Below are 24,309 nucleotides of genomic sequence, written 5' to 3'. Positions count from 1 at the left end.
TTTATTCTGTTTTTCTATCTCCTACAGGAAAGAGACCTTCCAACATTTTGGCTCTCACTGGGCTCTGAAACACCATTTCTTCCTCTTGTCCCTAGGGAGACAACAGCTTCCTGGCACTGCCGGTCTCTGGATTCCTTACCAACCGTTGTTTGTTCCCTTAATCCTTCTCTCATTCTCCAAGTCATCCTTTCATGTGGCGCTAATTCAGTTTACTGATAAAGCTGGTGAGGTCCACAGGTTAAAAATGGAAGGAATTCTATTCACCAGGCCCATAAAATCATATACAAAGACACACATATATAACGGTTTATCTTTATTTTATAAAAACTGCTACACATACACTCTCTCTCTCCCCTCTTGCTTTCCTCATTTGACCTACAGAAGTTTGGAGTTTGTTCCCATACATTCTTTTCAAGGAAATACCATTCAGCCATGGCATGATTTTTACCACAATTTATTCATCCATTCCCTTACTGATGGTCTTTTTTTTTTTGGTCCTTACCAAAAAATACAATATACATTAGTAAACATATAATCTTAAGTACTGGCACTTTTTATTCCTTAGGGATAGATTCCCAGGAGATTCCTAGGTTGTAAGAGTATATTAATGTTAAAACAGACTCACAATGTTTTCCAAGGAGGCTGTTACAATTTACATTTCTAAAAGCAGCTATGAAAATAACATTTTCCCCTCCTTTGTGAGTAGGTAAGATGACAACTTAGACAAAAGCTTATTGGGCTATGGATGTTCTGGATACATTTGTTCAGAAAGTCACTCAAATTCATATATAGTGACAGTACGTCAATGATATCCAAAAATATTTTTTAAAAGCCAGTTTTTGGTTGCCATTTATAATTTCCAATATATGATTTGTGATTGATAGGGAAAGGCTGAACTTAAGAATTTGAAATCAAGTCTATAAAAGCAAATCTTTGAGTTACACAACAATTCCTGTTAATATATGGAGAGACCACTGAAAAATCTGACTTTTATAAAAGTGTAAACATTGAAAGGTAATAACTTATAACTCATGTTCCAAAGGGAAACGTTTTAGGCTGGCAACAGCAAAACTCAAGGAAGTAGAAATGCCTCCTTGAAACAACAAAACAGTGTAAAAATTCACTTCTAAAGGGGGTTATGCACATGAAAAATTTAAAAAGCAATGAAACAGTTGACAGTTATTTAAAATAATTTTTCCTCTAAAGTCTCTGAAATGTAACATTTGTGAACTATAGAAGCATCCTACCATTTTTGCTAGACAATTCATGAAATATTAAGGGGAAACAAGGAAAGACAAAAACAGGTGGTTTGTGTCTGTGTTATACAATATTTTGGTAATAGACAGGCATGTGTATGCAAATATCCCACGGGAAAATAAGAGCACGATGAATGGGGATATTGTCTTTACACGGCAAACTCTTATTCTGTGGTGCATACTGAGTAGTACAGCTCATGTCTGCCTCCTTCACGTTATAGATCAGTTATTTCACATTTGCATATTTGTGTAAATAGTGCTTCTAGAAAATCTTCAGCAAACCAGAAGCAGGGAAAACTTCACTGTCTTCTGTTTCGTAAGAGGCAGCTCAAGAACAATGTTCATACCAACTGATATATGCCAGCAAGCAGTAGGGAAAGACGTAGGTTCCATGCTACTTTAAATCTGTTACACATTTCATTTGGAATGCATACTGGATTGCAGAGATACTGAAAAACACATGTGATGTTTAGTATGGAAAATCTTGTTATGTCCTAATTATCACAGAGGACAAGAATTTCAGATTCCCAGTGATTATGCTAAATTCACATGGGCAGATCTAAAACATACCACTTGTGTTTTGTGGCATAGCCACATAAAACCACTAAATTCATAGGATACTGTTTGTATATTTCTTATGCTGCCGTCTAGAATACTCAATTCATTCAAGATTTTAAAAAGCTCATTGTAGTACAACTGGGTGGGTATGGCTATTTACAACTGGATATATTCTGATATGTGTTCTTTAGCTGGGTATCACATGTAACTTCCAGTATAATGTTCTCATGTGATCCTATTTTTAATACATTTTTGAGTTGAGAGATTGCATCTCAGTATGAATTCCCATGTTCCCTCAATACTGTCATGAGGTTTCTCACCCGCTTGAAGAGTTCTGGCAGGAGTTTTCCACAGTACAACCTGGCTGGAGTTTCAGGGTTTCTCCCCGATGTGAACTCTCTGATGGACACTGAGTCGGGACTTCCTGCTAAAGGCCTTCCCACATTCGGAACACTCATATGGTTTCTCTCCTGTGTGGATTCGCAAGTGTAATCTAAGAGTTGACCTCTGGCTGAAAGTTTTGCCGCACTCAGTACATTCGTAGGGTTTCTCTCCTGTATGAGTTCTCATGTGTATAATGAGCTGTGAGTTCTGGATAAAGGATTTTCCACATTCACTGCACTCGTAGCGTTTCTCCCCCGTGTGAATCTTCTGATGTATGATAAGGTTTGACTTCTTGAAGAAGGTTTTTGCACATTCGTTACACTCATAGGGTCGCTCTCCTGTATGAATTCTCTGGTGTGTGGTGAGTTCAAACTTTTGGGCAAATGTCTTTCCACATTCACTGCACTCATAGGGCTTCTTCTCCATATGTGCTCTCTGGTGTACAATGAGGTTTGACTGGTGGGTGAAAGCTTTTCCACATTCCGGACACTCGAAGGGTTTCTCCCCAGTGTGAATTCTCTGATGTTTGATGAGGTTGGCCTTATGGGAGAAGGTTTTCTTACATACATTGCATTCATATGGTTTTTCTCCAGTATGTATTCTCTTATGACTAATGAGGAGTGACTTAAAGGAGAAAGCCTTGTCACAGTAAGTACAAATGAAAGGTTGAACCAAGTTTTTTATTTTCTGATGTTTAAAAATGGCTGCTTTATGGCTGAGGGCTTTTCCACTTTTATTGTATTCAGAATATTCTACTCCACCGTGGGTTTTCTCTTGCTTCAGGTAGAGAAGTGCTTTTCCAAATTCATTACACTCATCAGTCTGCTTTCCTGCATAGCTTCTATTACTATTAAGCAAGTCTGAATTATATTTCAAAGTTTTTTCATATAAGTCATATTTATAGGGTACTTGTCTTAAAGAAACAAAGTCTGTGTTCAGATTAAGTGCTCTTCCAAAGAGATCGCCTCTTTCCTCAATTGGGGTTTGGTTCTTAAGAATTAAAAATTGCCTTGCCTGCTCGTCTGGGTTTCTGTGGTCTCTTTCCATCTGGTCATCAGCCTTCCACACTTCTAGGATAGAGCACAATGAAAAGAACCTTGTCAGCGCCTCCCCTGTAATGTTACCGACTGGGAAGTCTTCACACGTGTTCTATCACAGGGCTGACTCTTTAGTTTGGGACCCAGTCTCCCAATACTAAAAAATTCCCAGCGCAAATGTTTCCTTTCAAACTTTGAAAGAGAAAGGAAATAGCTTGCGGTTAAAGAACAAAACCAAAATCAATACAAGTAGCATTGCCACAAAACAAAACCAAAATCAATACAAGTAGCAATCAATACAAGTAGCATTGCCAGATGACAAAATGACCTTAAAGTGGGCAGAGAAGGGGAAATGAGACAGAAAACAGAACACAAATAATATGAGAAGGCTGGCAATGCCAGGGATGGAGATTCATAGTGTTCTTAAGAACACTGCAGTTAGCACAGAGACTGAGAAAGTAAGCAGGTGAGGGAATTAAGGGGAAACACCTAAGCAGATCTTGACTAATAGTATTACTTGCTAAACTCGGACTACTCTGGTAGAACCAGCATCAGTCTGCATAGTTCTAAGCTTTTTCTCCTTTTTTTCTACTGTTCATCTTTACCAAAATGATTTCCAGAAAACAGCACTTCTCATAGGTTTGCAGTGACAACCAGATAGCAGAGCTCCAAATCTCTAAAGTGAGAATCTTGCAAATGGTAAAACCCAGAAACTCATTCTCTAAGAGATACATAACCCTTACCACAGGATCACTGACTGCTGCTGGTTTTATTGCTTTTTTTTTCTACTGAAGTTGTTGGGAGAGTGAACATGTTTTCACTATCATATCCTACTTTTCTTCCATTCCTATTTAGAGACAGGGTCTCCCTCAGTTGCCCAGGCTGGAGTGCAGTGGCACAGTCATAGCTCACTGCAGCCTTGACCTCCTGGGCTCAAGGGATCCTCTCAACATTCCAGGAATTAAGCCACCGTGCCCAGCCTACTTCTTTCAATGTGTTCAGAATCTTAAGGATCAAGTTACCCAGGTTCATTATTAAGAAGTCAAACAACAGATACTGGCAAGGCTAAGATACACTGTTGGTGGGAATTTAAATTAGTTCAGCCACTGTGGAAAACAGTCTGAAGATTTCTCAAATAATTCAGAACTACCCTTTGACCTAGCAATCCCATTAAAAATCATGTGGCCACGCACAGTGGCTCATGCCCATAATCCCAGCACTTTGGGAGGCCAAGGCAGGAGGATCACTTGAAGTCAGGAGGTCTTATTTTTGTTTTTTGAGATGGGGTCTCTCTCTATTGCCCAGGCTGGAGTACAATGGCGTGATCTCGGCTCACTGCAACCTCCGCCTCCTGAGTAGCTGGGATTACAGGCACATGCCACCATGCCCGGCTTATTTTGTATTTTTAGTAGAGAGGGGGTTTCACCATGTTGTCGGTGCTGGTATTGAACTGACCTCAGGTGATCCGCCCGCTTCAGCCTCCCAAAATGCTAGGATTACAAGCATGAGCCACCGCGCCTGGCCTGAGGTCAGGAGTTCTACAGAGAACTTGTCTCTACAAAAGTAAAAAATTAGCAGGACGTGGTGGTGTGTGTCTGTGGTCCCAGCTACTCGAGGCTGAGGTGGGAAGATTACTTGAGCCCAGGAGGTGGATGCTACAGTGCACTGTGATGTCACCACTGGATTCTAGCCTGGGTGACAAAATGAGACCCTGTCTCAAAAAAAGATTCTACCGAAAAGACACACGCCCACTCGCACGTTCATCACAGCACTATGCATAATAGCAAAGACACAATCAACCTGGGTGCCCAGTAATGGTGGACTGGAAGAGAATGGCACAGGTACAAGACACAATACTACACAGCAATAAAAAATGAAATCGTGTCCTTTTCAGCAACGTGGAGGCTCACAAATGGGAGTTAAACACTGGGTACTCACGGACATAAAGATGGCAATAGTAGACACACTGGTTGGTGGGAAAGGGAGGCAAGGCTTGAAAAGCTACTGGGTACCACGCTCACGACCTAGGTGTCAGGATCAATCAAACCCAAACCTCAGCATCACAGAATACACCTATGTACCCCTAAATCTAAAAAGCTGAAATCAATTTAAAATTAGCCACAATCTAGACCTTCATCTTACGTTATTGCTGGTTATCTTATTGTGATCCTGCTGCCATTTTGTCCGGGACAACACTGTCACTCTCATACTGAAAAATCTATCTTAAGGCCACTACACTGATTCCTATGAGTAAAAATACAAAGGTTACCCTTCTGGCAAAGTGAGAATGCTAATGAAAGAGCAACTAGTTACAACAAAAGTTTAAGATATGTTAGGAAAGTATCAGGGTTCAAGTGTGAGAGGCAAATATCTATAAGGTTAAACAGGAAAAAAAAAAAAAAAAGGTAAGCAGGGACAGACGGATATTTGGAGGTATGCTTCAGAGACTGAGGTACAGGTCATCTGTCCTCAGCTATACTTAAGGGTTAGGGATTTGAAAAACAGATTCCTGAAAAGTATTTCAAAGGTACTGAGCTGCTCATAATCCCCTGGATACTAATTCCACTGGCTTCTGCTTCTCCCTCTCTCCTGTCCTATCTCCCTTAAAACATTCTGAATTGACAACTCTATGCTACCCAAAACTCTTCTCGTTGCTCCAACTTGGAAACTGCATATGGTTTGACAGCCATTTACTAAGGGGACATAGCTCCTAACTGCTCGGACTTCAGAAGCCTTGAAGGAAAGGAGGTAGAGCTTTAAAGGCTGCAAGATCTCTCATGTTTAACACCTGAAGACTTAGGCCAAAAACATTAATTCAGAAGCTCATTTCTGGTCACTGAGACAGGACATAAATACCTCTAGGCACACAGTGAGCTGTACCTGAAAACCATCCTTACCCACTGAAAGTAAGTTGCTATAGTTCTCCAGCATCACATCCATGTATAGGATCCTCTGAGAGGGGTCCAGCTGTTCCCATTCCTCCTGGGTAAAGTCCACAGTCACATCCGTGAATGAAACTGATCCCTGAAATGGCATATTGTTATTCATCCTAAGATGATCATTTGGTGCTATAGAAAGGATAGATGAAAACTTTGTAAGTCATTCACCATGAAAATGTATATATTACACCAACAATACATCTTGTGGGACTGTTTTGTTCATGTCTTCCAAAATATATTTTTATAGTTGAGATTTATTCAGATTCCCCTATAACTCTGGCACTGTCATATTTGATAGGTGTCTCAGATTAATAAAACACTGTTGGCCAGGCACGGTGGCTCACACCTGTAATCCCAGCACTTTGGGAGGCTGAGGTGGGTGGATCACTTGAGGTCAGGAGTTCGAGACCAGCCTGGCCAACATGGTGAAATCCCGTCTCTACTAAAAAAAAATTTAGCTGGGCATGGTGGCACATGCCTGTAGTCCCAGCTACATGGGGGGCTGAGGCAGGAGAACTGCTTAAACCCGGGAGGCAGAGGCTGCAGTGAGCCAAGACTGCACCACTATACTCCAGCCTGGGCAACAGAGTAAGACTGTCTCAAAAAATAAACACTGTTTCTGCTCTCAAGATGTGTACTGTGAGACAAGCACATCAGATATTCAGTGTTACCAGTGTGCTAATAAAGCTCACATAGGCATTATTTCTGTGATATTGATGTTAAGGAGTTAAAACTTTGACTACTTAAAGGCAGAAAATGAACTTCCAACTATAAAATACCAGGTACAAGTAAGGATCTCTGTCCCTCCATCCCCCCATTCAAGCCGTAAAAATGGTAGAAAAAAATTTTTTAAAACATATGGCTGAATTTAACAGGACAGAACAGCTGAAGAAATGATTAGTCAATGTCAGTAAATATCTAAACTGAAATGCAAAAGGTACATTAAGGAGCCTAAAAGATACGTGGGATAAGCTAAAAAGGTCTAATATACTTGCAGCAGGAGTCCCAGGAGGGGCAAAATGCAGTGGAAACAATATTTGAAGAGATAACAGCTGAGAATTTTCCAACACACCCCACACCAGGCTATAGTTTTAAAACCACCAACCCCAAGTACAATAAGTACATTAAAAAAAAAAAAAAACACTCAGCATATAACAAAACTGATTTAAAACCCCAGAGGTGGCCAGGCTCAGGCCTGTAATCCCAGCACTTTAGGAGGCCGAGGTGGGCGGATCACAGTCAGGCGGTCGGGACCAACCTGGCAAAGATGGTGAAACCCTCTCTCTACTAAAAATACAAAAATTAGTCGGGCGTGGTGGAGGGCACCTGTAATCCCAGCTACTCGGGAGGCTGAGACAGGAGAATTGCTTGAACCTGGGAGGTGGAGGCTGCAGTGAACCCAGACTGCCCCACTGCACTTGAGCCTGGGTGACAGAGCAAGACTCTTGTCTCAGAAAAAACCCCAGAGGAAAAAACAGATATTGCCTTCAGAGGTACAAAAAACCTGACAGCTGATTTCTCAACATAAACAATGGAAGTCAAGACAAATCCTCAAAGTGCTGAAAGTATCTAGAATGAGTTGGTTGACAAACTTTTTCTATAAAGGGTCAAGTAACTAGATTTTTTTTTTTCAGGCTACATGTAGTCTCTGTTAAAACAAACCGACTTGGCCATCATACCACAAAAACAGGCACAGGCAACACGTCAACAAATAGACATGGCTGTGTTCCAATACTTGATTTATGGAGGCTGGGCGCGATGGCTCATGCCTGTAATGCCAGCACTTTGGGAGGCCGAAGTCGGTGGATCACCTGAGGTCAGGAGTTTGAGACCAGCCTGACCAACATGGAGAAACCCCGTCTCTACTACAAATGCAAAATTAGCTGGGCATAGTAGCGCATGCCTGTAATCCCAGCTACTCGGGAGGCTGAGACAGGAGAATCGCTTGAACCCATGAAGTGGAGGTTGTGGTAAGCCGAGACTGTGCCATTGCACTCCATCCTGGGCAACAAGTGAAACTCTGCCTCAAAAAAAAAAAAAAAAACTTATGGAAACTAAAAATCTGAGTTTCATATCATTTTTATTTCAAATCATTTTCACAGCACAAAATATTCTTTTGATATCCCCCCCACCCCAACCATTAAAATTAAAAACCATTCTTAGCTTGTGGGTCACACAAAAACAAGGCAGCAGCCCGTCTGGACAATGGGCCAGAGTTTGACACCCCCTGATCTAGAATGATGACTAGTACATAATAGATGTCAAGTATTAGGCATGATTACCATGATTAAAAGATGTACAAAACCAAAATTAAGCCCAGCAAGAATCAGTTGGATGTGCAAAAAAAGCAATAGCAAACCAGCAAAACATATTAAAAGTATGCAAATATGGAATGGGGAAGGAAGTTTTAAACTAATTTCTGGATGTCATCAACTTAGAAGTTGTGGCAGGAAGAAAGTACCATGTTTGGAAGAAAAATTCTGATTAACTTTTGTTTAAAATAGGAAAGTACTGAAAAAATATAAACCTTTAAAGGGTGGAAATAAGCAGAGATGGAAAAGCAGATAAAATCAGTAATCAAAATAAATTAAAATGGGATAAATGTCTGTGAAAAGACTAAGACCTTCAGGGTTTAAAAACATAATTTTTACAAGAGGCAAATTTTAAAAACAACACAAACTTCAATGATCCAGCTAAAATATAAACAAAGTAACAAAGCCTGAAAACAAAAGGCACAGGAAGAAGGCACAGGAAGCTGTCACAGGAACATCAATAAACAGAATTCCAAAAAATGCATATAACATAACCCAAAATTCTATATAATCCTGTTCATGATATAAAAGTGATTAAACAAAGAGCATGGGTACACCCACACAAAACATACTGGTTATCTCTAAGATGGAAAGACTGGCTTTAATGGTCAAGAAAATTTTAGGGTTGTGTGAGGTGACATAAACAGTGCTGGTGCCGTGGCTCATGCCTGTAATCCCAGCACTTTGGGAGGATGACGCAGGAGGACTGCTTGAGCCCAGGAGTTTGAGACCACCCTGGGCAACATGGCAAGACCCTGTCTCTACAACAACAAAACACCTAGCTGGACGTGGTGGTGCACACCTGTAGTCCCAGCTACGTGGGAGGTTCAGGTAGAAGGACAGCTTGGGCCTGGGAGGTCAAGGCTGCAGTGAACCGTGATCATGCCACTGCACTTCAGCCCTGGAGACACAGCAAGACCCTGTCTCAAAAAAAAGAAAAAAAGAAATAATAAAAAGGCTGGGTGCAGTGGCCACACCTGTAATCCCAGCACTTTGGGAGGCCGAGGCAGGTGGATCACCTGAGGTCAGGAGTTTGAGACCGGCCTGGACAACATGGTGAAACCCCATCTCTACTAAAAATATAAAAATTAGCCGGGCATGGTGGTGGGCACCTGTAGTCTCAGCCACTCAGGAGGCTGAGGCAGGAGAATTGCTTGAACCCGGGAGGCAAAGGTTGCAGTGAGCGAGATCGTGCCACTACACTACTACACTCTGGCCTGGGCAACAGAGCAAGACTCTACTCAAAAAAAAAAAAAAAAAAAAAAAAAAATGCATGCTGGGGAGGGCAGATCCTCATATGATAGATAGTAAGAGACAAAATTAATGTATGAATTTTGTAATATAAAAAACATTGGCTGGGCGCAATGGCTCATGCCTGTAATCACAACACTTTGGGAGGCCGAGGCAGGCAGATCACGAGGTCAGGAGTTCGAGACCAGCCTGGCCAACATGGTGAAACCCCGTCTCTACTAAAAATACAAAAATTAGCGGGGCGTGGTGGCGGGTGCTTGTAGTCCCAGCTACTCGGGAGGCTGAGGCAGGAGAATCGCTTGAACCCAGGAGGCAGAGGTTGCAGTGAGCCAAGATCATGCCACTGCACTCCAGCCTGGGCGACAGAGCTAGACTGTCTCAAAAAAAAAAAATTATATTTTAATAATTTAAAATATAATACAAGTAATACATATTTTAAAACCACAGCCATATAAAAGAATGAAATCATATCCTTTGCAGCAACATGGATGCAGGTGGAGGGCATTGTCCTAAGTGAATTAACACAAACAGAAATCCAAATAGCGCATACCCTCACTTATAAGTGGGAGCTAAACTCTGGGTATTCACGAACATAAAGATGGTAACAACAGACACTGGGGTCTACTGGTAGGGAAGGGAGGGGGCAAGGGCAAAAACTACTGGGTACTATCCTCACTACTTGGTGACAGGATCCATCATACCCCAAACGTCAGCATCATGAAAAGTATCTACGTAACAGATCTGCACATGTACCCCCAAATCTCAAATAAGTTGAAATTATATTTTAAAAAATCTTCAACATACACAATACATGGAAACATGTCAAAATGTTAAGCACTGACTAGACAGCAAAATAGGCGGATAATTAAGTTGACCTACACTTGGGCCGGACACAGTGGCTCATGCCTGTAATCCTAGCACTTTGGAGCCAAGGCAGGTGGATCACTTAAGGTCAGGAGTTCAAGACCAGTCTGGGCAACAGGGCAAGACCCCATCTCTAAAAAAAAATACAAAAAGCCCAGCGTGATGGTGCCTGCCTGTAGTCCCAGCTACATGGGGGGCTGAGGTGGGAGGATTGCTTGAGCCAAGGAAGTCCAGGCTGCAGTGAGCTGAGATTACACCACTGCACTCCAACCTGGGTGACAAAGTGAGACCCTGTCTCAAAAGCTGAACCATACTGAAGTTACTTTCAACTGTTTTAATACATAAAAATATTTCGGCTGGGCACGGTGGTTCACGCCTGTGATCCCAGCACTTTGGGAGGCTGAGGTGGGCGGATCACATGAGGTCAGGAGCTCGAGACCAGCCTGGCCAACATGGGGAAACCCTGTCTCTACCAAAAAATACAAAAATTAGCCGGGCGCGGTAGCAGGCGCCTATAGTCCCAGCTACCTGAGAGGCTGAGGTAGGGGAATCGCTTGAACCTGGGAGGCGGAGGGTGCAGTGAGCCGAGATCGTGCCACTGCATTCCAGCCTGGGCGACAGAGTGAGACTCTATCTCAGAAAAAAAAATATATATATATATATATATATTTCATAAAACTACTATGCTTTATTTGTATTTCTGTGAAATAAATCTTACAATCTACCATGCAAAATAGAAGAAAAAAATTCGAAGGAAATTTCAGAACACCGGCTGCAAAGAGAAAAGTCTGTGAGTTTCAGGACAGAATAGGTTACAAGTAAGTAGAATGAAAGCCTTCAGACCTCTTGACTACACCAGAAAGCAGTATCTTCAAAATTATCACAGAGGCAAACCATAAAAACTGGACAAAATAAATAATTACTTGCAAGCACAGGAGAGCAATCACTGTAAGGCTACAATTACCAAAAGGCATCTATGAGGAGAGCCACGCATTTACAATGATGCCGAACCATGGCACAGAACAACAAAGCCCAAGCAGGAGTGGGTGTTGTTGGCCGGGTGCAGTCGCTCACGCCTGTAATCCCAGCACTTTGAGAGGCCGAGGTGGGGAGATCACTTGCAGCCAGGAGTTCGAGACCAGCCTGGCCAATGTGGAGAAACCCCGTCTCTACTAAAAATACAAAAATTAGCCAGGCGTGGTGGCACACACCTGTAATCCCAGCTACTTGGGAGGCTGAGACAGGAGAATTGCTTGAACCCAGAAGGCGGAGGTGGCAGTGAGCCAAGATCGTGCCACTGCACTACAGCCTGGGCGACAAGAGCAAGACTCCATCTTGAAAATTAAATAAATAAATTTAAAAAAAATACACTGGTGTTTGGGTCTGTAAAGCAACTAGGATCTAGGGGCAATGCTATGGTTTGAGTATTTTTGTCTTCTCTAAAAATTCATGTTGAAACTTAATCCCCAATTAAGTATTGGGAGGTGTGGCCTTTGAGAGGTGATTGGGTCATGGAGGCTCCTCCCCTTGTGAATGGGGTTAGGTGCCCTTCTAACGGGGCTTGATGAAAGGAGTTCATCTCTTCTTTTGCCCTTTTGCATTCTGCCATGCCAGGACACAGCACTCCTCCCCTCTGAAGGAGGCAGCATTTAAAGTGCCATCTTGGAAGAAGAGACCAGGCCTTCACCTTGATCTTGGACTCTCAGCTTCTAGAACTGTGAGAAAATACATTTCTTCCTTTTTTTTTTTTTTTTTGAGACTAAGTCTCGCTTTGTCACCCAGACTGGAGTGCAGTGGCATGATCTCAGCTCACTGCAGCCTCCACCTTCCAGGTTCAAGTGATTCTCGTCCTCAGCCACCCAAGTAGCTGGGGTTACACGCAAGTGCCACCACACTTGGCTAATTTTTGTATTTTTAGTACAGATGGGGTTAGTACAGATGGGGTTAGTACATGTTGGTCAGACTGGTCTCAAACTGCTGCCCTCAAGGGATCCACCCACCTTGGCCTTTCAAAGTGCTGAGATTACAGGCATGGCTACCTTGCCCAGCCGAGAAAATAAATTTCTGTTCTTTATAAATTACCTAGTCTCAAGTATTCTGCCATGGCAGCACAAAATGGACTAAGACATAGGGTGATGGAGCTAAGGAAGCCATAGAGAAGAAGCCTTAACATTCTGCATAAAGATTCACCTCAGATCTTTGGCTAGTTCCTAATATGTGTAGGTGGAGGGCAGGCCTCCAAGAGAACTAGTGGCAACGACTGGGAGACTGAGAGCTGAGTAGAGATTTCAGAGGTTGCATAGTGCTGAGGAGCTGGGACAGTCTGAATCCAGCAAGATAGAGACACTGGCAAACAGTTGAGACACCAGAAAAGCCACGCCCTAGAAGGATGGAGCACACCCTAGGAGAAAGGAGTATGACCAAACCGATAGACCCACACCTACAAATCTTAAAACATGCCCCAACGGGATCAGAATCATCTGCCAATAATTTAGCTATCTGGCAGACAAAACTTAACATTTTTTAGAAGGAGCTATGTATCATACAACATATCCAGCATAGAAAAAAAACTGCTAGACATGTGAAAAAGCAAAACCAGGGCCAGGTGTAGTGGCTCATGACTGTAATCCCAGCACTTTGGGAGGCTGAGGCAGGTGGAGAGATTGAGCCCAGGAGTTTGAGACCAGCTTGGGCAATATACCAAAACCCTGTCTAAAAAAAGTACAAAAATTAGCCGGGCATAGTGGCACATGTCTGTGGACCCAGCTTCACAAGACGCTGGGGTGGGAGGGTTGCCTGAGCCCAGAAGGTCATGGCTACAGTGAACTGTGAGTGTTGTCACTGTACTCCAGCCTGGGGGTAATCAAGACTCTGTCAAAAAAAAAAAAGAAAAGAGAGAGAGAGAGAAAGGAAGGAAGGAAGGAAGGGATGGAAGGGTGGGAAGAGAAGAGAGGGAAGGGAAGGGAAGGGAAGGGAGGGAAGGAAGGGAGTACTGTGAGCGTTGTCACTGTACTCCAGCCTGGGGGTAATCAAGACTCTGTCAAAAAAAAAAAAAAGGAAAAGAGAGAGAGAGAAAGGAAGGAAAGAAGGAAGGAAGGGACAGAAGGGTGGGAAGGGAGGGAAGGGAAGGAAAGGAGGGAGGGAGGGAGGGACGGAGGAAGGAAGGAGAAAGCAAGCAAGCAAAAACAATGAGGACAGGCATGTGGCGCATACCTGAAATCCCAGCACGTTTGGGGGCTAAGGTGGGTGGACTGCTTGAGCCCAGGAGTTCGAGACCAGCCTGGACAACACAACGAAATTCCATGTCTACAAAAAATACAAAAATTAGCTGGGCATAATGGCATGTGCCGGTAGTCCCAGCTATTAAGGAGGCTGAGGTGGGTGGATCACTTGAGCCCGGGAGGCAGAGGTTGCAGTGAATGGAGATCAAGCCACTGCACTCCAGCCTGGGCAAGACCCTGTCTCAAAAAAAAAAAAAAAAAAAAAAAAAAAAGATAAGACAAAAACAAGAGATAAACAACCCAAAAGAAGCAGATGTAGAGAGTACCTATATATTAGTTTTAACCCATAAACACTTCAGGCAAACTGTAAAGTAATATGCAAAATATTGTAGAGGGGGTCAGTTAAGATTATAAGCTGTAATCTCTACAGCAACCACTTAAAGATAAAAGGGAAAATAGGAACACACAGGACAACTAAAAATAAATAGCAAAATGACAGACTTAAATTCACCTACGCTCGTAAAAAAAAAATCACAAATAAAATAATAAACCAATTAAAACACAGAAATAGGCCAGGCATGGTGGCTCACGCCTATAATCCCAGCCCTTTGGGAGGCAAGATCTCATCACTACAAAAAAATAAAAAAATTAAAATTAAAATTAACTGGCACAGGCCTGTAGTCCCAACTAATCAGGAGGCTGACGTGGGGGAAGTGCTTGAGCTCAGGAGGTTGAGGCTGCAATGAGCCAAGATCACACCACTTCACTCCAGCACTGCAGCCTGGGTGAGAAAGAGAGATCCTTTCTCAAAAAAAAAAGACAGAAATAGGCTGGATCAAGGAGCTTGAGGCTGCAGTGAGCTGTGTTCATGCCACTAAATTCCAGCCTGGGCAACAGAGGAAGAAGACCCTGTCACAAAAAAAGAAAAAAGAAACAGGCTGGATCAAAACCACGACCAAACTACACGCTATTTAGGAGAAATATACTATAAATAATATATGAACATAAATAGGTTGAAGTAAAAAGAAAATATATACCATAATACTAATAATTAAAAAAGGAGGTATGGGCCAGGCATGGTGGTTCACATTTGTAATCCCAGAACTTTGGGAGGCTGAGGTAGGCAGATCCCGTGAGCCTAGGGGTTTGAGACCAGCCTGGGCAACCTGGTGAGATCCCACCTCTACCAAAAAGAAAAATACAAAAATTCCCTGAGCATGGTGGTACACGCCTGTAGTTCCAACTACTGGGAGGATCACTTGAGCCCAGGAGGCAAAGGCTGCAGTGAGTCAAGATTAAGCCACTGCACTCCAGCCTGGGTAACAGAGCCAGATCCGGTCTCAAAACAAACAAACAAACAAAACCAAAAGAGGTAGGTATGGCTTTATTTATATCAGAAAAGGAGTATGATCAGGGATAAAGAGGGGCGCTCCAAAATGATAAAAGGGCAAGTCCATCAGGATGTGTGCACACATCCATAACCATATATGCAATGACTAACATAGCTTCAAATTATATCAAGCCTGACAGAACTAAAGTGAGGAATGGACAAATCCACATTCATACCTAGCTATCAATCAAATACCAGAAAAGAATGAGGGCCAGGTGCAGTGGCTCTCACCTGTAATCCCAGCATTTTGGGAGGCTGAGGAGGGCGTATCACTTGAGGCCAGGAGTTCAAGACCAGCCTGGCCAACAGGGCAAAATCCCGCCTCTACTAAAAATAGAAAAATTAACCACGTGTAGTGGCACACACCTGTAAGCACAGCTACTTAGGAGGCTGAGGTGGGAGAATTGCTTGAACCCGGTGGCAGAGGTTGCAGTGAGCCAAGATCACGCCACTGCACTCCAGCCTGGGAGACAGAGTAAGACAGTCTCAAAAAAAAAAAAAAGACATTTTCAGAAATTTAGCCTAAAAAATGTACCTCTCACAAACCCTTTCTCAAGAAGCTACTGAAGCATGTACTTCAATAAAACAACAGTAATCCAAAAAAGAGAGGCTGCAAACAAAAGATCAACATGAGAGACAGGAAGGAAATCCCTAGGAGGAGTGGGAAGGAGACAGCGGTGGGAGATGGCGAAATAGCGCTGATTCTCTACTAACACCACATTACTTGTAGTACAGACTGGAACACAGTGATTCAAAAGCTGGCATTTTGAGGGTTGTCATCAACAAGATACCTGCGGCCACTGTACCAACTTTTTATTAACCTGAGGGCAGAATGCCTGGGTGAGCCTGGCCCAGATTCTTATCTGTACTTGGTTTGGCTTATCTTGAACATGTTCTGATGACATGTCTTTCCCCTCCACATCAGACTGCCTTGGATCAGATGAGAACAGTCATTTCATGTTATAGAAGTGTTCTGCTTTAATCTACTCCTGAGAGGTGGCTATTCACCAGTGAACCAAGATGCAGAAAATGCACAGCATCCTGCTCCCTCTAATTATATTCGTACCAAAAATTCAATATCTAGTCTACACTCTGACCCTGTCACAAGGCCCAACTGTGTTGAGCCCTATGCTTCTCATGACCTTGCAAATGACCTCCCCAAACTGGACTTCTGTAAACGCTCAGGAAAGTCAAAGCCAGGCTATACCTGGAAATTCAATTCAGCTCATCTTCTCCTGGGAGCCTTTGTCCAACAGTAGCAAAATTTCTTTCTTTTTTTTTTTTTTTTTTTTTTTTCTGAGACAGAGTCTCACTCTGTTGCCCAGGCTGGAGTGCAGTAGCATGATCTCGGCTCACTGCAGCCTCTACCTCCTGGGTTCAAGCGATTCTCCTGCCTTAGCCTCTGGAGTAGCTGGGATTACAGGCACATGCTACCATGCCCGGCTAATTTTTTTGTATTTTTAGTAAAGACGGGGTTTCGCCATGTTGGCCAGGCTGGTCTCGATCTCCTGACCTCAGGTGATCCACGAACCTCGGCCTCCCAAAGTGCTAGGATTACAGGCGTGACCCACCACACCTGGCCCCAACAGTAGCCAAATTTCTAGACACAGCTGCTTTGCACTGCTAAATTTGCTTGGTGTTGCCACATTGCTCCCAGTAAGGCTGTATCATTCTATACTACCTCCAGCAATACATGAGTGGTTTCATTTCTTCTTAGCTAACACTAGCTAGTGTAATTTAAAAATAAATGATAACCTAAGTCTTGGCAAAGGGCCCACAGAAGCATCTTTTAGATCTCACATGTCTGAAAGGAAAAAAAAACCTCCACTAATCAGACAAAAGATTATGTATGCAAACCAAGGCAATATTAATTCCAGTTATAGTTTATTAACTAAATTTTATATTGACTATAAGTGATATTAATTCCAGTTACAGTTTATCAACTGAATATTAGATTACGAATATATCTAAGTGGTAAAGTCTTTAAGGAAAGCAAGGGAACTATTAAGAAAAATATCAAGATAGTGGCTATCTACTAGGCGGATTCAATCAGAAAATTTGTCATAAAGAACAGATAATGTTCTATTTCTTAACTTGGGTGCATACATGGGCACCCATTTTATTATTCTTTAATGCATATATATTTGTTATACATGTTGTTATAACATATATAAAGAGTGTTATGTTTTAATATACTATTCTGTACATGTGTCACACAATTAAAGATTAGAAAAAAAAGAATGAGCAAACTCTCTATGCTCTAGTATGGAAATACTTCGAAGATATGTTACTGAGTGATTTAAAAAACACATAATTGGGCTGGGCACGGTGGCTCACACCTGTAATGCCAGCACTTTAGGAGACTGAGGTGGACATGGATTGTCTGAGCTCAGGAGTTCCAGATGAGCCTGAGCAACAGGGCAAAACTCCATCTCTACAAAAAAATACAAAAAATTAGCTGAGCATGGCGGCATGTGCCTGTAGTCCCAGCTACTTGCGGGGGTTTAGGCGGGAGGATTGCTTGAGTCCAGGAAGTCGAGGCTGCAGTGAGCCATGTTCACACTACTGCACTCCCACTTAGGTGACAGAGCGAGACCCTGTCTCAAAAACAAAACAAAATCAAATCACATAATTAAGAGATTGAAACACAAACCATAACCAGGCACAGTGGCTCATGCTTGTAATCCCAGCATTTTGGGAGGCCAAGGTGGGTGGATCACTTGAGCCCAGGAGTTCGAGACCAGCCTGACCAACACAATGAAACCCCATCTCTACTAAAAATACAAAAATTAGCCGGGCTATGGTAGTGCGCACCTGTAATCCCAGCTACTCGGGAGGCTGAGGCAGGAGAATCACTTGAACCTAGGAAGTGGAGGTTGCACTGAGCCAAGATCGCGCCACTACATTCTAGCCTGTGTGACAGAGCAAGACTCCATCTCAAAAAAAAATAAAAATTAAATACATAAATAAATAAAATGGCTAAAATCCAGAACACTGACAACACAAAATGCTGGTGAGGATGCAGGGCCGCAGAAACTCTCATTCATTGCTGGTGGGAATGTAAAATGGTACAGCCACATGGAAGGGAGTTTGGCAGTTTCTTACAAAATTAATTATATTCTTAGTGTATGATCCAGGGGCCTTGGTATTTATCCAAATGAGTTGAAAACATGCCCCCAAAAAACCTGCACACGGATGTTTATAACAGCTTTATTTATAATTGCCAAAACTTGGAAGCCACTAAGTTTATCTGTTCCTTCAATATGTGAATGGATAAATAAACCGTGGTACATCACATCATGACATATTCGGTACTAAGAAGAAATCAAGCCAAGAAAAGACTTGGAGGAACTTTTTTTTTTTTTTTTTTTGAGACAGAGTCTCGTTCTGTCACCCAGGCTGGAGTACAGAGTACAGTGGCGCGATCTGGGCCCACTGCAAGCTCCACCACCTGGGTTCACACCATTCTCCTGCCTCAGCCTGTAGCTGGGACTACAGGCACCCGCCACCACACCTGGCTAATTTTTGTATTTTTTTTAGTAGAGATGGGGTTTCACCGTGTTGGCCAGGATGGTCTTGAACTTGGAGGAACCTTAAATGCATATTTCTAAGTGAAGGAAACCAATCTGAAAAGGCTACCTACTGCATGAATCCAACTATATGACATTCTAGAAAAAAAACAACTAGGGAGATAAGACAGTAGAAAGATCAGTGGGTGTTAGGGACTTAGGGATTCAGAGGGAGAGGTGCATAGGTGGAGCACAGGGGATTTTCAGGGCAGTGAACCTATTCTGTATGATGCCATAGTGATGGATACGTGTCATTATATATTGGTCAAAATACACAGAATGTACACAAAGAGTGATCCCTACTGTAAACTATGGTCTTTAAAGTATCAATATTGGCTCATCAACTGTAACGATATACACATTAACGCATATATTAATAATAAAGGAAACTGGGGGTAGGGGTTGGGAATGAGGGGGTATATGGGAACACACTGCATTCCCCATTCAATTTTTCTGTAAGCCCAAAACTGCTCTAAAAAAAATGAAATCTATTAAAACAGAATGCATATAAACAGAACAGTATGATTAACATGCTATCTTACATTTGTGCTTTTATGTGTACTTGTGTAATTATGTACAAATAAGCTCTGGAAAGCTACACAAGAAAGTAATGACAGTGCTACCTGCTTGGGGTGGGGGGATTTAAATACAAACCCACATATTTACTGCATTCTCTGGCATTAGGCTAATCTGACTGGGAAAAACAAATACATACAATAACCTTCTGCACTTGCACTGAGGAATGTTCTATGAAACAACCACAGATAAAGTGATAACCCTTTCAAAGTTGGTTGTTTCTGGGGGTGCTGTCCAAAACACCATCTATATGAAGGTCCATAAAATTTATTCAGACCTAATGTACAGAACCAAATAATTGGTACTTATAACCAATGCAAGACATTTAATTAACTCAATCTGCTTTTTGGCTGCTGGTATTGATTAGTTATTCTTGCTGTTTCCCTTGTGTCTTATTCATACTTTTCTATTTCATTTTCTGGATCCTTATAAACTTCTTTAAATGCACTGAAAAGGAAAATGGGGAATAAACAAACAACTCACCTGGGATTTGTTCATTTTCTGCAGTTTTTGGGAAAGGCAGAGAACTATGAAGGCAGAACTGGAATAGAGGAAAAAGGAAGGCATTGTTATTAAAGGTCTGACCTACCTTACAACTCCTAGAATGACTTGTTTAGAAATCCCTACAGACCACCTGGGAAAATACCACCTCCTGGGATAGTCCCTTTGCCTCTTCAGAAGCGGCAGAAAAGATCATATTAACAGCACCTATCTTTAATCTAACATTATCAGACACCCATAAAGGCAAGACTAAGATAATCCACTATCAAAAGAGGCAAAACAATCAATAGAACGCTCAACTGCTGAATTTATCAGACAGGGAATTTAACACAACTATGATTCATATACTAAAGGCTTTACCAGAAAAGGTGGACAACATGAATAAACAAATAGGGAATTTCAGCAGAGATGGAAATTGCAAGAAAAAATCAAATGGAAATGCTAAGAAACAAAAGTACAGTAACAGAGATGATCTTTCAGCAAGTTCATTAGTAGACAAAGGAGCTAAGAAAAGTTTCAGTAAACTTGAAGATAGGTCAAACTGAAACTCAAAGAGAAATGGAAGAAAAAAATAAAAGGATAGAGCATCCAAGGGCTGTGAGACAATAACAAATGGTCTAATAAACATGTAATTGAAATTCCAAAAGGAGAAAAGAAGTATTTGAAGACACAATGGACAAGAATTTTCCAAAAATAATAATATCAAACCACAGGTCCAAGAAACACAATTTATCCAAACAGGAAAATACCAAAAACTAAACTCAAACAAAAACACACATGTACACATCGTATCCAAACTGAAAACCAAAGTTAAAATCTTCAAAGTAGCCAGGGGAAAAAAGACATATTATATACAGAAAAATCAAGATAATGAATCACAGCCACCTCTCATCAGAAACTAAGCCAGAAAACAAAGTAGTGACATCCTTAAAGTGCTTTAACAACAAAAAAGCAACTAAAGCAAAAAATTATTAACTCAGAATTCTATACTCAGCAAAAATATCTTTCAAAAATGATAATGAAGTAAAAAACCTTTTTCAAACAACAAAAACATAGCAAATTCATTATCAGTAGACCTGAACTAGAAAAAATGTTTAATGAAGTTATTTAAATAGAAGAAATATGATATCAGACAAAAACCTGAATCTACACAAATAAATGAAAATCTCTTGAGAATGGTTAAAATGAGGATAAACATAATAGATACTTTTTCTTGCTTTTAATCACTGTGAAAGATTATCTAAAGCAAAAATAGTAGCAAAGTTTTGTGGGTTTACAGCATATGTCAATATGCTGTAACATGTATGACAACAATAACACAAAAGACGTGAAGATGAAATTGGGAGTATAATGTTGCAAGTATATTGACATAAAACAGTATGGTATCTTTAAAGTTCCACTAAACTTTAGGGTAACAACCAAAAACTCTGTTAAATTTTTACAAATATACAATAAGACAACAGTGGAGATAAAATGTAATTATAAAAAAGACCCACTTAAGCCAAAAGTAGACAGAAAAAAAGGTAAACAGAAACAGACCAAATGAGAAAAATAGAAAAAAACCAGCAAGATGGTAGATTTTAACACAACTATATCAATAATTGGTATAAACACACCAATTAAATAATAGAGGTCAAATAATATAAAAAAAGTAAGACCAAACCATGCGCTGTCTATAAGCAGTTTGTTTTAAATGTAAAAACATAGCTACATTCAAAGTAAAAGGATGATCAGTTGTAGGAGTCAGGAAATTAAAAAAAAAAAAAGATAAAAGAATGAAAAAAGAGGGTCAGGCACAGTAGCTCATGCCTTGTAATCCCAGCACTTTGGGAGGCAAAGGTGGGTGGACTGTTTGAGCCCAGGGGTTTGAGACCAGCCTGAGCAACATGGCAAAACCTCGTCTCTACAAAAAATACAGAAAATTAGCGGAGTGTGGTGGCTCATACCTTGAGTCCTAGCTACTCGGGAGGCTGAGGCAAAAGGTTTGAGGTTGCAGACAGCTGTGACTGAACCACTGCACTCCAGCTTCCGCAACAGAGACAGACCCTGTCTCAATCAATCAATCAATCAAGGAAGATTCTACCATCAACAGCACAATATTTATTCAAATACACATGAAACAGTTACCCAGAGAGATCATCATATCCTCGACCTTAAAACAAACTACAACAGGCCTGGTGTGCAGTGGCTCACGCCTGTAAAGCACTTTGGGAGGCCAAGGTCAGCGGATCACTTGAGTGAGACCAGGAGTCTGGGACTAGCCTGGCCAACATGGCAAAACCCTGTCTCTACTAAAACAAAATGAAACAAAAATACAAAAACAAACCACAACAAATTTAAAATAATTGAAATTTGTAACACAGTATTCTGACCAAATCAGAATTAAACTATAAATCAATAATATAAAAAGATCTGGGCCGGGCGCGGTGGTTCACGCCTGTGATCCCAGCACTTTGGAAGGCCGAGGCAGGCGGATCACGAGGTCAGGAGATAGAGACCATCCTGGCTAACATGGTGAAACCCCGTCTCTACTAAAAATACAAAAAAAACAAAATATATTAGCCAGGTGTGGTGGCGGGCGCCTGTAGTCCCAGCTACTCGGGAGGCTGAGGCAGGAGAATGGTGTGAACCTGGGAGGCGGAGCTTGCAGTGAGCCGAGATCTCGCCACTGCACTCCAGCCTGGGCGACAGAGCGAGACTCCGTCTCAAAAAAAAAAAAAAGATCTGGAAAATCTCCAAAAACTTGGAAATTACGCAATACAATCTAAATAAATAAGGGTAAAAAATGAAGTCACAAGGGAAGTTAAAAAAATTTGAATTGAATGGTAATGAAAACACAATATAAAGGCTGGGTGCAGTGGTTCATGCCTGTAATCCCAGCACTTTGGGAAGCCAAGGCGGGAGAATCACTTGAGGTCAAGAGTTCTAGACCAGCCTGGCCAACATGGTGAAACCCCGTCTATACTAAAAATACAAAAATCAGCCAGGTGTAGTGGAGGGCGCCTGTAATCCCAGCCAGGAGGACTGCTTGAACCCGGGAGGCAGAGGTTTCAGTGAGCTGAGTGCCACTGCACTCCAGCCTGGGTGACAGAGCGAGACTGTCTCAAAAACAAACAAAAAAGAAAATACAAGATATAAAAATCTGAGTGATGTAGTTAAAGTAGTATTTAGAGGAACAGTTACATCAATAAATTGTGTCTGGCCGGGTGCGGTGGCTCACGCCTGTAATCCCAGCTACTCGGGAGGCTGAGGCAGAGCACTGCTTGAGCCCGGGAGGTGGAGACTGCAGTGAGCCAAGATCGCGCCACTGCACTCCAGCCTGGACGACAGAGCGAGACTCCGTCTCAAAAAAAAAAAAGAAAAGAAAAGAAACGGTACAATACAAAAATATTATTACTATCACATAGGACCACCATTTTACATGAGGTCCCTCGTTGACAGAAACACTGTTATGCAGAGCGTGACTGTACCAGAATCATGGGAAAACTTTCGTATTTCAAAGTGGTGAAGACTTTTGGGTGCCCCAAACGGAAAGAACAGTAAATTCTACCCGAGAAAAATTCAAAACGTCAAAACGTACACATGGCAAAATCTACCAGGGAGTAAAATCAAAAGATAAATGAAAAAATATCTGCTGCTCACATAAAGCACCACCGGGTTGTGAGACCTTAGGGAAATCACTTTCCCCTTCTGAACCTCCCGTGTTCCTGGGGTAGCGACGGAGATGATAACGCTGGAAGTCATAGGGTGGATGCGAGGATCGGGGGACACCTCACTGAAGACCCTCTGACAAAGGGATCACGGTTCTCCTTCACCACCGGCACCTGACCAGGCTCCAGTCCTTCCTCCACCCACGAGGCAACGGGCATCGGGGCGTGGCCAGGTGTGTCAGGCCACGCCCCCACCACGCCCCGGCGGGGATCCAGTCCCACGCGCGCGCGCGCGCCCGCCAGGGCTCCCGGACTCGCTCCCGCGCGGCCCGAGCCCTTCGCCGCCCGTCTGAGGCGCATCTCCTGACAAAGAGAAGAAGGCGAAGCCTCACAGCCGCCCTTCCCTCCGCCGTCCCCGCCCCCGCACGTTCGGCCAGGCGTGCCCCGCCGGCCCTGCTCGGAGGCGGGCGCCGGGCAACGCCGGACGCCGCCCTGAGGGTCACTGCCGCCTACGAGTCGCCGAAGTTTGGGCTCCCACCCTGCGCGGGCACGAGCCCATCCCTCATCTCCTTCCCCTCGGCCCCAGGCCACGCGGAGCTACCTGGAAGCCCCTCTCGTACCTGGAGGGGCGCAGCCTCCACTCGTGGCCCAGTGCCACAGTGGGTCACGACGCGGGGCGGCAAAGACGCGCGGAGACGGGGGCTCTGTCATCCACTCGCCGCTGCTGGTGGGGGAAGGGCGGCCACCGGCGCGCTCGCAGCACTGCACATGCGCAGATACAGGGGCGCGCGCCGTTCCCAG

At 42.6% G+C, this 24,309-nt stretch overlaps 1 protein-coding gene across 6 annotated transcripts; it reads right to left on the bottom strand.

Moving 5' to 3' along the window:
- Positions 1-298: 298 nt before the first annotated feature.
- ZFP1 (ZFP1 zinc finger protein) lies at positions 299-24,278 on the bottom strand. Of its 6 annotated transcripts, none has more exons than XM_054533035.2 (4): positions 24,110-24,278; positions 19,841-19,898; positions 6,133-6,259; positions 299-3,268 (listed from the first exon to the last, which is right to left on the bottom strand). In XM_054533035.2, the coding sequence occupies exons 1-4, from the start codon at positions 24,217-24,219 to the stop codon at positions 2,187-2,189; spliced, it is 1,377 nt and encodes a 458-aa protein (XP_054389010.1). In that variant the 5' UTR covers positions 24,220-24,278; the 3' UTR covers positions 299-2,186.
- Between the last annotated feature and the right edge of the window lie 31 nt (positions 24,279-24,309).

Source organism: Pongo abelii, chromosome 18, assembly GCF_028885655.2.
Source record: "Pongo abelii isolate AG06213 chromosome 18, NHGRI_mPonAbe1-v2.0_pri, whole genome shotgun sequence".
NCBI lineage: Eukaryota > Metazoa > Chordata > Mammalia > Primates > Hominidae > Pongo > Pongo abelii.
This window is presented reverse-complemented; position numbering and strand designations above follow the sequence as displayed.